The sequence below is a fragment of the Cynara cardunculus genome (assembly GCF_001531365.2).
Source record: "Cynara cardunculus var. scolymus isolate 2C chromosome LG 3, CcrdV1, whole genome shotgun sequence".
Lineage (NCBI taxonomy): Eukaryota > Viridiplantae > Streptophyta > Magnoliopsida > Asterales > Asteraceae > Cynara > Cynara cardunculus.
The window spans coordinates 27,834,187-27,847,626 of NC_037530.1; the positions used below are offsets into that span (position 1 = coordinate 27,834,187).

The window sequence follows — 13,440 nt, forward strand, 5'->3', positions numbered from 1 at the left end:
CCTCCACGGAAGGCCACTGTTAATATTGCCGATGATAAAAATAGAGGAATACGGGACTACGCAACTCCCGAATTCGGTCAGTTGGCCGCGAGAATAGGTAGGCCTGCAATGATAGCGACAGCTTTTGAACCAAAACCGGTAATGTTCCAAATGATTTTCGCAATGGGTCAGTTTGGGGGATTATCTTCGGAAGATCCGCACTCTCATTTAAAATCTTTTATATAAATGACAGATCATTTTAAAATTCCCGGTGTTACACAAGAAGCCTTACGATTGACGCTTTTCCTTTACACATTGAATGATAGAACTAGAGCACGGCTAAATTCTCAACTACCAAACTCGATCCTAACTTGGAATTATTTGACGGAAAAATTTCTAAAAAAAGTACTTTCCTCTGACGAGGAATGTAAAAATTAGAAATGAAATTATGACGTTTCGGCAAGAAGAAGATGAAGCGTTTTCGAATGCATAGGAGAGATTTAAGGACCTTCTACGGAAATGTCCTCACCACGGAATCCTTCATTGCATTCAATTGGAGACAATTTATAATGGTCTCTCCAATTCCGCTAAAATTATTCTTGACGCAACGGCCGGTGAAACATTCACAGCTAAGACTTACAACGAAGGATATGACATTTTGGAACGAATTTCTAATAATAATACCGAATGGTCAAATCCTCATGTTGTTGTTTCTAAATCTGCTTCAGGCATCCATGAAATTGATGTCATCTCTGCTTTAAATGCTCAAATTGTAGCTTTAACTAATTTGGTTAAAAACCATTTACGTTTGAATGGAGAGAATAATCAAGTTCAATCCATAATGTCCAACCCACCTATGACTGAATCTTGTGTCTTTTGCGGTGAGGGTCATTCTTATGAATATTGCTCCGGAAATCCCGTCTCGGTGAATTATGTTGGGAGTCATGCTAGAAATAGCCCATTTTCTCCCACATATAATTCAAATTGGAGGAACCACCCCAATTTTTCTTGGACCAGAAATCCTGGACTTCAGCCCCTCGGGGTTACTCAAGTCCAAAATCGGTCACAAAATCCCCTGGGATATGGGCAAGTTGCTTCGCACAACTACCAAAATGGACAATCCTCACACTCACACATGCCTAGGCAAAATGCATCGGATGGTAGTGGTTCACTCAAATCATTACTTAAAGGTTTTATAAACCAAACTAATGCAACGTTAAGAAGTTTCGAAACCCAACTCGGCCAATTTGTCGCGGATCTCAAGTGTAGACCTTTAGGAACTTTGCCTAGTGAAACGGAAACCCCTAAGGGTAAGAGTGAGGAGAGTTCAAAAGTCAATGATGATATAAGTGAAACCGTTGAAAAACTGACACGTCAAAACGAGGTTTTGCATGCTTTTGATATGTCAAAATTTCCAATTTTGAGTCCTTCCAAGGAAGAAACTCAAAAATCTGTTTTTGTCCAGAAAACTGTCCCTATTTCAACTTCCAGTAATGTGCAACTCTCTGCTGAAAATTCCGACAATGGGAAGATTGTGCCCACTGTCCAACCAACCAGATCTATTCAATCAGCTCCAAATTTGCAGAATTTACTTTTTCCAGAAAGAATGAAAAGCAAAAATGTGGATGAGTAATTTAAGAATTTTTTGAACATCTTTAAACAACTCCATATTAACATACCTTTGGTAGAAGCTCTCGAGCAAATGCCAAATTATGTTAAATTTTTGAAAGACATTTTACATAAAAAGAGAAGGTTGAATGAATTTGAAACGGTTGCTTTGACCAAAGAATGTAGTGCACTTCTTACTTGTAAAATTCCTCCCAAGTTAAAAGACCTGGGAAGTTTTACCATCCCATGTTCTATAGGAGAGAAAGAAGTAGGGCATGCCCTATGTGATTTGGGGGCAAGCATTAATCTTATGTCATTGTCAGTTTTTAACAAGCTAGGAATAGGTGAAGTMCGTCCGACGACTGTGACTTTACAATTGGTGGATAGGTCCATTGCGTATCCTAAGGGTAAAATAGAGGATATTTTGGTCCAAGTCGATTAATTTATTTTTCTGGCCGATTTTCTAGTTTTGAACTATGAAGCTGACAAGAATGTCCCAATCATCTTAGGACGACCTTTTCTTGCAACCGAGATAACATTAATTGATATGCAAAAGGGGGAGTTGACCATGAGAGTTAGTGATCAAGAAGTGAAATTTAATGTGTTTAATTCCCTTAAGTTTCATGGAGAGGTAGGCGATTGTTCAGTCATATCTGCTTTAGGTGAAGATCTAGAAATAAGTTTGATTGACGTTCCCTACAAAAATAACATTGGGGAAAATCTTGAGGACATTTTGGAAGAAAATGATGAGTTGAGAGATTTGAAAGATTTGAAAGATTTGGAAGACTTAGCGGCATTTGAGCAACTTGACTTTAAGGATAGAATTGTCCAACCACCATCCATAGAGAAAGCCCTCGATTTGGAGTTAAAGCCACTACCTAGTCACCTTAAGTATGTTTATCTTATGGAGGAGGAAAAGTTACCCGTAATTATTTCTTCAAAATTAAGTAATGAACAAGAATTGAGGTTGATAGAGGTATTAAAAGCTCACAAAAGAGCCATAGGTTGGACCATTGCAGATATTAGAGAAATTAGTCCCTCCCTTTGCCAACATAAGATTATCTTGGAAGAAAATAGAGTTGGAAAGGTGCAACCACAAAGAAGACTAAATCCCATTATGAAAGAAGTTGTGAAGAAAGAAATCTTGAAGTGGTTAGATGCGGGTATTATATACCCCATTTCTAGTAGCGGATGGGTGAGTCCGGTGAAATGTCTACCGAAGAAAAGGTGGAACCACGGTTATCACCAATGAAAAAAGCGAGCTCATCCCTACTAGGACCGTCACCGGATGGCGGATTCACATGAACTATAGGCAATTGAATCTAGCAACCAAAAATGACCATTTCCCTTTGCTCTTTATTGACCAAATGCTAGATAGATTGGCTGAAAAAGAATATTATTGCTTTTTGGACTACTCGGGTTACAACCAAATTCACATCACACTCGAGGACCAAGAGAAAACAACTTTCACATGTCCATTCAGAACTTTTGCTTTTAGGCGTATGCCGTTTGGTCTTTATAACGCACCGACCACTTTCCAACGGTGCATGATGTTAATTTTTTCCGCCATAGGTACATCTTTTGAAAATTGTCTTGACAATTTAAAGAAAAGTTTGGAAAGATGTGAAACTCATGATTTAATTTTAAATTGGAAGAAATGTCATTTTATGGTACAAGAAGGAATCGTTTTGAGTCACATGGTTTCTAAAAATGGTTTGGAAGTTGATAAAGCAAAAATTGAGGTAATATTGTAATTACCCGAACCATCTTCGGTAAAAGGCATTCGAAGTTTTTTGGGACATGCGGGTTTTTACCAAAGATTTATTAAGGATTTTTTTTTAAAATTGTAAAACCCTTATGTAACTTGTTGCATGTCGATCAATTTTTTGAATTTACCTCAGATTGTAAAAAAGCTTTTGAAACCATTAAAAAAGCTCTTGTCTCGGCACCTATTGTCATTGCCCCAGATTGGACCATGCCTTTTGAGGTTATGTGTGACGCAAGTGACTGGTATGTAGGTGCCGTTTTGGGACAAAAGCGAAACAAGATTTTTCACCCCATCTACTACGCAAGTAAAACCTTGGTGGATGCCCAGTTAAATTATACCACCACAGAAAAAGAATTACTTGCGGTAGTATTTGCATTCGATCGTTTTCGATCCTACTTGATTGGCACCAAAGTCACTGTTCATACGGACCACTCTGCCATCAAATATCTCTTTAATAAGACCGACGCTAAACCAAGGCTTATTAGATGGGTTCTTCTTTTGCAAAAATTCGATCTAGAGATAGTTGATCGCAAGGGATGTGACAATCAATTAGCCGATCATTTATCAAGGATTGAAGGAAAATTGTCAAGCGGGGGAAACCATGTGATAAGAGAAACTTTTCCCGACGAGTACATTCTGGAAATACAAGAAAATTATCTGAATGAACTTCCATGGTATGTCGATATTGCCAACTACCTTGCTTGTGGGCTTAAGCCACATCGTCTTCACGGTCAACGTTTTAAGAAATTTCTTCATGGTTGTAAGCACTACTTATGGGACGATCCATCTCTTTACAAAATAGGAGCAGATCAGGTCTTGCGAAAATGTATCCCGAATTTTGAAATCTCATCTTTGTTGAAGGATTGTCATGCTTCACCGTATGGTGGCTATTTTGGTGGACAATGTACGGCGGCAAAAATCTTACAAAGTGGATTTTTTTGGCCTACATTGTTTAAAGACACATTTAATTTTGTGAAGAGATGTGAGCAGTGTCAAAGAATAGGAAACTTGTCCCAACGAAACGAAATGCCTTTAAATAACATTCTTGAAGTTGAACTCTTTGATGTTTGGGGCATTGATTTCATGAGACCGTTTCCTATGTCTTTTAATAATCAATATATTTTGGTAGCGGTTGATTATGTTTCGAAGTGGGTGGAAGCTAAGGCATGCCCAAAGAACGATGCGAAGACGGTAATCGATTTTTTACATAAAAATATTTTAGTCGATTTTGGAACTCCCCGAGTTTTGATAAGCGATGAAGGGACGCATTTTATGAATCGAATGCTATCTACCGTTCTCACCAAATACAACATCCAACACTGAGTAGCTACGACATACCATCCCCAAACGAATGGTCTTGCCGAACTTTCGAACCGAGAAATTAAAAATATTTTAGAAAAAGTTGTAAGACCGGATCGTGAGGATTGGTCGCTCAAGTTGGATGATGCATTATGGGCATACCGAACCGCATTCAAGACCCCTTTGAGAATGTCGTCGTACCAGTTAGTTTTTGGAAAACATGTCACCTCTCGCTCGAATTAGAATTTTGGGCAATAAATGAATTTAATTTGGATGCAAAATCGGTGGGAGCAAAAAGAAAACTCCAACTTAATCAGTTGGAAGAATGGAGATTTCATGCCTACGAGAATGTCAAACTCTACAAGGAAAAAACAAAATTTTGGCATGATCGTAGGATAAATCGTCGAATTTTCGAAAATGATCAAAAAGTTCTCATCTTTAATTCTCGACTAAAGCTTTTTTCCAGAAAACTTAAGTCAAGATGGTCTGGACCATTCACCATTGTAAATGTGGGAAAATTCGAAACTGTGGATCTTTTAAACCCTCAGGACAACAACACTTTTAAGGTTAACGGGCATAGGATAAAGCATTTCCTCCTGGAGGGAATAATCGATCCAACTCAGTGATTTGTGGAAAGGATTTTCAAAGCATGTAAATATTTTGAAAGCAAGAATGGAGAAAAAGGAAAAAAAGTAATAAAGGAAAATCTGGTGTTTTTGAGTAGACAGTGAGAAGTTTGTGCCCACTGTCTGGGTCATCCGAATTTTGAAGAAGAATCAGCAACATTTTATTTTTCTTGTGTCAACAAATACATTCTTTTTCTTGGTAAAGGGAAATTGGTTGGAAAATGAGGTTTTAAGGAAATGACATGTGATGTCACCTTAGGTAAACATGGGTGGATGTGAAATGAGGATTTATGGGTCAAATCATTGGCTAAAGGACAATTGTTGGATGATTAGCATTTGATAAGTGGGTTTTTGGACAAAATTTTTATAAAAAATAAATGGAAAGGTGATGAAAGAAATTTCTACATTTTTTTAAAGGTGATGAAAAGAGCATGATTTTCTTTGTAAAATGACATTTTTTTTGAAAAAATCCTGAAAATAAATTTTTTTAAATGATTATTTTCAAACATATGTTTTTGAATATTGGGTAGAATACTTGTATTTTGTACAAGTACTTGTACCCCCAAAGGAAACATCATGACAATAAGGGTCATCATTTATTTAAAATACAAAAGAAAATAGTCTTGTCATCATTGTCTTTCAAATCATCCTACACAATTCCCTTCCCAAGATTTTAAATTTGTTTAAACGAAAAAACCCACTTATTCACTTCTCCCTCATTTCTCCCTTCATTCCTTCATCTTCCTCCTTCTTCAAGAAAACCATTGGCCAACTGCTCCTCCATGGCACGACCGAAGCAACCTGTCCGCAACCATCCTTCCCGGCGTTCACTTCGTCGGCGACAGTCAGCCACCGCCTCTACCGGTGGTAACACTCAGACAGCCACACCCACAGCATCTTCTTCGGACGAGCCCTCTTCATCGGCGACAGGAGGATCTTCCACCTCTAGTGCCGTCGCCACGAGCACCATTGCCGCCTTCCGCAACCTCCCTCCAGCGACTGTAAGTCTCCCTCCTTTTTCTTCCTCCACAAAACACTCATCCCCCAACCACAAATGTACTCTCTTATGATGATGATGGTATGGCTGTCCTCACAAGGGTGGCTTTATCATCTCATTTGGCCGAATCATCTTTAACCCCAAAACCATTCTCCATTTCATTAAGTACCTCTTATGCCCCACCCACTATTGCACCATCACAACCCACCCCTACACCCATCCCCAATGTGGATGAACCAACCCTAGCCCCTTCACCACATGTTTCCCTAAATCACTCACGGTTCGATTTGAACCAAATGGGGGAGGGTGAGGATGAAAGTTTGGATGATATCATGTTTGATTTTGAAGGAATACCGGAGGGAAGACAACCCGAACTTCATGTTCGAGACACCATCGACCATGGGTACCCATAAACAGCCCGATCAAACACCGGTAACAGCCCCTACTGTTGAGAGAAGGCAAACTCGTTCTTCGAGTCAAGCATCGAGTGGGCCGAAGACTAGGTCCCAACAATGGCGGGAAAAAGGAAAGGCAAAGGTGACGAAGGCTCTCGATGATGATTATGAGCCGAAAGAGGAAGAAACTCCAGTCTTGACACCGCAACGAAGACGGACTGTTTCGTGCAATAGAGGTACATCTTCATCCTTTGATGATCGGTTGGATCTTATTCGGAATAATAGATTTCTTTGTGAACGGACTTTTGACCCGAAACTTAGCAAAAAATTGATGTTCGTAAAGCATCATTTGTTTGCCCATCATTGGGAAAACATGATAGCCATCCCATGCAAAATGAACGAGATATTGGTGAAAGAATTTTTCGCAACTATCAGGAGTTCCAAAAATGACACAATTGTCATTCGAGGAACGCGGGTCAATTGGACAACACCGAAGTTAAACTCGGTGGTTGGTCTCATCGCCCCGTTTGTATGTTCATACCGACAATTTATTGATGGTGGATTTGATGTACCGGAAGAAAAGATCGCACGGGCGCATCTTTTACCCGAATACGGTTGGTCTCAAAACAACCTTAGGAAGATTTTGATGTCCGGGCATTTAACGTTAGAAGCAGCCCTGTGGTTTCAATTCGTGCGTCACAATATCATGCCTTCCATGCATGATCGTACATTGTCTCGGGCGAAGTGTATTTTGGTATATTGTATCCTAAAGGAACTTCCAATCGACGTGGGCGCTCTCGCTTATTCAACCATACTAACATCGAATGTGCGAACTAGTTCGCGTTTGGTTTTTCCAGGTTTGATCACGAAGCTGTTGACAGCCACGAGGGTACCTGTTTCGGAGTATGACATCATCACATTCAACCATTCCTTGCTTGATCAAGGAACGGTCAACCACATGCACAAGCCGGATCATGAGAATGTCGACTTAGCCGATGATGCTACCGGACCACAAGTCTCACCTGGACCTGCAGCCAACAGCCCACGAGTCTCACCTGGACCTGCTGCCAATAGCCCACGAAGGCCCGAAGACCTTGCTGTTCCAGCCTCCAAACCAGCCGCAACTACCCCTCCGACCACTACCGACATACCATCGATACCACCTACGGCCACGGGTTATGGTTCGAAGGTGTGGTTGTCACTCATGGCTAGCCAATAGGAGAAATGTAACCAGAAGATGGGGACGATGGTTGATGAGATTACCGAGAGAATCACTCAAGTCGAAGATCGAGTTGCTGGTCTTACGACATGTTCAGAAAAGTTTTGGATGTATACACGAGATAGGAACCGGGTCGTGAACAGGTTTATATCACACAAGAATGTGATGCTAGCTTCGGAGATACCGCACATTCCCGGAGGCCTTTGGCCTCCCCAAGTCAGGCTTCCGAAGATTCGACGGACCACCACACCGGATGCCAAGGGTAAGGCATCCGCTAGTCGGGACGACACGGGTAAAAAAGATTGATTGTCTTCCTAGGTGTTGTGTTATGACTTTTTGAAACTCAAAAACAATATTTTTTGGATTGGGTATTTAATACTTTATCCGACCGCCTCCTTTTGTGTTCATATACGGCGGTTGTTAATTATGGATTAGGTCTTTTGATTAACTGATTATCTAACTTACTTTTGGTTATTATTGGGCGTTGATAATTTGTTGGTATATCGTTGGCTTATTCCTTCATTTTCAGGTGCAATTTCTTTGATGAAATCTTTGGGTTGCAAAAATTAAAAAGACGTGGGTCATATTTCATTTTTTGGCCCAAACACTTTCTATTGTTACCAAACCAAACACTTTAAACCCATTTCTCCAATGCAGACATTGTTCGGTTTAAGTTTGGGGGAGGTTGTATCCCAAAGTATTGAGAAAAAAATTCTTGAAGTACCAAATGTTTTCGGAAAATTGGAAGACACACAAAAATAGAAAAAATAAAGCAAAATGCTTTAACCCAAACACAAAAAGTGAATATAACTTTTTGGGTTTCTTGAAAGTGTCAAATACACAATAAAAAGATGCGAAAAGGCAAAATCATTCAAAGCAATTGTTGTCATTCTAAGACAAGTTTGGGGGAATTTTTTTTAGCCAAAAACACTAACCCGATAAAAGTTCCACCGATTAATTTTTGCACCTTGAATATCAAAGAAAGGAAGTTGCACAACATTCAAGCCCGACAAGATTTCAACGCCCCTCCGTAAGTCATGATTTCTTGTTCCTCTTTGTTCATATTCCTTACATTTTTGTTACTTGAGGACAAGTAATATCTTAAATTTGGGGGTATGATAACTCTTATTTTTAAGAGTTATTTCCTATTTATTTTATCTCTTTTTGTTATTATTAAATACCCAATTTTCTTGTTTTTCTTCTTTTATTCCAAATTTTTTTTAAAAGATGATGAAACACAAAGGAAGAAGTATTATTCCAGAAACCTGTATTTTCTGATAGCATTGCCCACTGTGGCACCACTGTGAGATGTCTACGAACCTTGTTGCTGCTTCTAGGGAAACGTGCAGCTTGAAGATTCATCCAGATATTTTCTCCAGCTGTATATGAGTTGTCTTCCTTCTTCTATTTTATTTTTATTTGTATTTTTTTTAGCCTTGTACTAATTACCCATGGGGTAATAATTGGGTGTACTTGCTCCCTTCCTCTTCCCTATATAAAGAGGCTTGAGAAGTCATTTTGGAGACATACCACAAAAGCACCAACAACACCAAGTAAGACACAAAATACCTTTTGTGTCTCACTTCTTCTGTTTCTTTCTTTTATTATTAAGCTTTTTAATTTATGTCTTCAATCTATGTCTTTAATTTATATCTTTAATTTATGTCTTCAATTTCTAGTCCATTATTTTATTTCTTTGTACTTGTAATTTAGTTTTACATTAATGCAATTTATATTTCAGTATTATTTTATGTCTTTAATTATTATGTCTAGCTAAATTACTCGTATAAGTGTGAGTGTGAGTTTAACTTAGGATGTTTATATAATATTTGGGTGTTTTTTTTATCTTTTATCACTTCCTAACTTAATCAATTAAGACGGGACTTAAACTCGACGCGGATAAGCCGATCACTTTGAAGTGTTAATATTAGATCTTAGACCCAGAGATAGGTGGATCCGAAATATGGCTTAAGTGATGCACAAAGAACTCGAGAGAGTCTTTGAATAATTACGTGGAGACGCGAATTTTGTATGTATTTAGCTAGGGGTTAAACAATAGGTATTATTATCACAAAGAGATTTGGGTAAGAATCGCATTCCTTTTACTTTTTAGCTAGATCGGCAAGTCTCGAAATGATAAACGTAAAAACCTTATGGAATTTTATGAGACCCAGTTATAAAAGTTCACTTTCGAGAGATTGAAACTTTTATAAACAACTCATAAAAGTCTAACCATTGTATTGCTAATTTTATCTTAAGCAACACTTGCACCCATGCTCATTTTTTAATATTAGAAGTTTATTTCATTATTTTGCTAGTCGGTTCTATTTCGGTTTTTTTATAAACAAAAATCCAACTTTTATTTACAACTCGAAACTCGTGCAAGAAGTTCATGAAAAATATCTGAATCTCAGTAGTACCTTTTCTGTAGGAACGATCTCAGTACTTTGTACCACTTTATTACTTGCAAGCGATCATAGTGTCGGCATGCATTTGCACCGCCATTGTGGGGACATAATGCTCACTGGATGAACACGAACGATTCGTGCCTGTCCGTCCCCAATTGCAAAACTTATATGTTGATACCATGGTGGCGGAGAAGACCTAAGCGGTATGTATGTTGAATAACCTGTAATGTCTATAACGTATAAAACAGTTATATGATATAATTTAAAATAATAACATATAAATGATTGTAAGTATATATCATTTTATAAAATATTAAAATAGTTCAAGAAATTTGAAATACTACTTTCTATAAAAGTGATTACATTTCTAAAAAATTCAATCATTTAATTACTTAAAAAAAATGCAACGACTATCTTTGTATATTATTATTTAACATCTTTGTATATTGCTAATACTGTGTTTTTGAAATATGTTTAATGGCGAAAAGGAAGGAAAAGGAAAGTAAAATACTGATTTTCTTAAAAAAAATAGACGAGAGTAAATAAAAGAGAAGAAAAAATAATGATTAGTTTCGTTCCAAAACTTTCCTCCTAAATGTATTTACTGGGCTATCCAAGAATTTATTTAGCTTTTTAGCAAGGTTGCAGATGAATTTGTTTCTGTATCGTTGGTTGAAGATACGCTACCGAGGGTCTATTTGTTAACCGTATAACGAGTCTCACAATATATTCAACCAACCATACATGAAGAATAATAATAATACAATTACAAAACAATCTTGATATCGATATCAACGCCCCTGCCATGCAACAATGGTGATAGATATCCTCACAAGATTGCAGCAAACCCACTCCATTTTATCACTTGCTTTTATTTGCTTATTTTGAAAGAAAAATACGATAGTTTTATGCACGTTTTGTAGTCCTCCCATGCCCCCAATTAGCCCCCTAGAAACTGGCCTTCGTCAGGGACGTCAGTGTAATGGTCGCCCCCAATTCCGAGCTTACCGCCTCCGCCTCAAAAGTATCGTATCGCCGGAAAAATTGAATCAAGAACAACCTTGTGATCAACACAACAAAGTCCTTTCCAGCACATTGCTTATTTGCGACGGACGTATCTTCGGTCTCCGGTCCATTAGACCATACCACGTACTTCAACAGGTCTTCTCCGGCACCGACGAACCGATCGGGGATGAATTCTTCCGGTCGGTCGAATATTATCGGGTCTTTGGTTGCAAATGGTTGGAACCCGAATAACATCTCCCCTTKCTTGACGTTAAAACGAGCTTCATGTGACTCTATTGTAAGATCTACTTTGGCTTTTGCATATTGCAGTGGCACSGGTGGATCGATCCGGAGGGCCTCGTACACGACGGATTTCAGTARTGGCATCTGCTCAATCGCCRSCAATGTAAGGKTACCTMSGCCGAMGGTTTTAATARCACYTCTGATTTCCTSCGCCAATTTCARATGTAAATCTTTTCCGGCGRGGGCCAWCCATTTGAGTRTATTGGGGAATTGGATCTTTATCCCACCAAAAGTATTGAAACAAACAGCGAATAAGATRTTRTGTGCAGYTTCKTCTRWCGGAATCCCTAATRTTGCTCCGTACTCMAASATCGGAGTAGCAACGGAYATGAAGTAATCGTAAAGTYTCTGGTAACTGCTCTTTATCAGGAACGCCGGCAACTGGAATGTGTGCATAAGAGGTTCCTCCAAGAACCATGGAAGCCCGATGCTGATCTGCGGCGCAAGACTGAATAAAACCCACGCCGTAATCAGCTTCGGAGCATCTTTTCCGAGCTTCGTTTCTTCTGGGTTGCTGTTAAAGAAAGCCCGGCCGAGAAACCGGAAAGCGGCTAGTTCACCTACGTCATTGAAGGCAGCTTTACCGTTTTGGGCTAAATCGACTTCAAGAGCTGCAAAGAGTTCGGTGTATGTCTCTTCGAATTTTGGAATGACTCTGGTGGAGGATGATTGGAGCATGTAGAACAGTAGGTTCTTAAGCTGAGTGTGTCTCAGCTCCGATGGGTCTAGGTAGGMGAGAACACGGTAGCCGCCGGTGAGTTTGGTCGACGGCAKGTAAGTTCCGGTGAACAMATCTTTCTTTTCGACYTTGGWGACATCAAAGAGTATGGGAAAGCTTTTGGCGTCAAGGAGAACGATGACTTTTGGGTTGCTAGCGATGAATGGACCAGGTGGCATGTTGGCTCGGAACACCGTCGACTGGTACTTGTCAGCGCGGGACTTGAAGTAGGCTTCTCGGCCCCCGGCGGCGTAGAAATACTCGAGTCGATCCTTGATAGGGCTGAAAAAGGGAATTCCATAGGAACCTGGGATTTCACGGAGAGGGAGCTCGTTGGTAGGATCTACATCGATGACGGTGGAGGAGGTGGTGAGTCTGGCTGCGCTCTCGAGGGAAGTAAGAGAGGAAGACATTTTTGGGAGTGTGGAGAAAATGGTATTCAAGGTGAAGTATATATAGAGACAATGGATATATGTGGAGAAGAGTATCGATGTGCCTGTTGCTGTTGGAGAAGATGATATCAATGTGCACAGTCTTACGGAGAAGATGAATATTGATGTGCACAGTCTATTGGAGATATCTATTCGAAGAAAGGGTGTTACACAAAATAGAGGGTTAAAATAGTAAACCGATAATAAGTTGATTTTCATAAGTCAAGAAGGTTTAATTTATCAAAAATTGCTTATTATCGGTTTGATACCGGTATAAGCAGTTTTTTTCTTCCTACCCAAACACTAGAAAACAACTTATCTCCGATGTCAGACTGAAATATGTTAAAAAACAGTTTTGATAAGCAATCTCAAACACCTCCTAAATATCTCTTAGACGGTTGAATAAGGATTTTGATTATTTACCATAAAGTTTGTAATAAGTGACATTTTTCTTATTTTTAGGTAATAGATTGCGCAAGAATGAATCTAGACCTTTGATCATATTTAATCTTAAACTCATTCATGAATCACGTTTGATACAAGATTGATTCGGTGGATCTCATCTCAATGTGCATCTAATGTGGAAATCCCTTTTATATTGTTCACCTTAACTTTTATTCTCACCGAAACCCATCTCATAATTATTTATATATACTAAATGATGTTGGAAAAATCAACATGACC

The 13,440-nt window shown here is 38.9% G+C and overlaps 1 protein-coding gene and 1 non-coding gene across 2 annotated transcripts; both read right to left on the reverse strand.

Moving 5' to 3' along the window:
- Positions 1–409: 409 nt before the first annotated feature.
- LOC112510619 lies at positions 410–516 on the reverse strand. The gene has a single exon (XR_003068997.1). It is a non-coding gene; the product is annotated as a small nucleolar RNA R71 (small nucleolar RNA).
- Positions 517–11,018: 10,502 nt separating this feature from the next.
- On the reverse strand, positions 11,019–12,738 carry LOC112509582 (allene oxide synthase-like). Its single transcript, XM_025114602.1, has one exon. It carries the CDS (start codon positions 12,736–12,738, stop codon positions 11,248–11,250), a length of 1,491 nt encoding a protein of 496 aa, XP_024970370.1. The 3' UTR covers positions 11,019–11,247.
- Between the last annotated feature and the right edge of the window lie 702 nt (positions 12,739–13,440).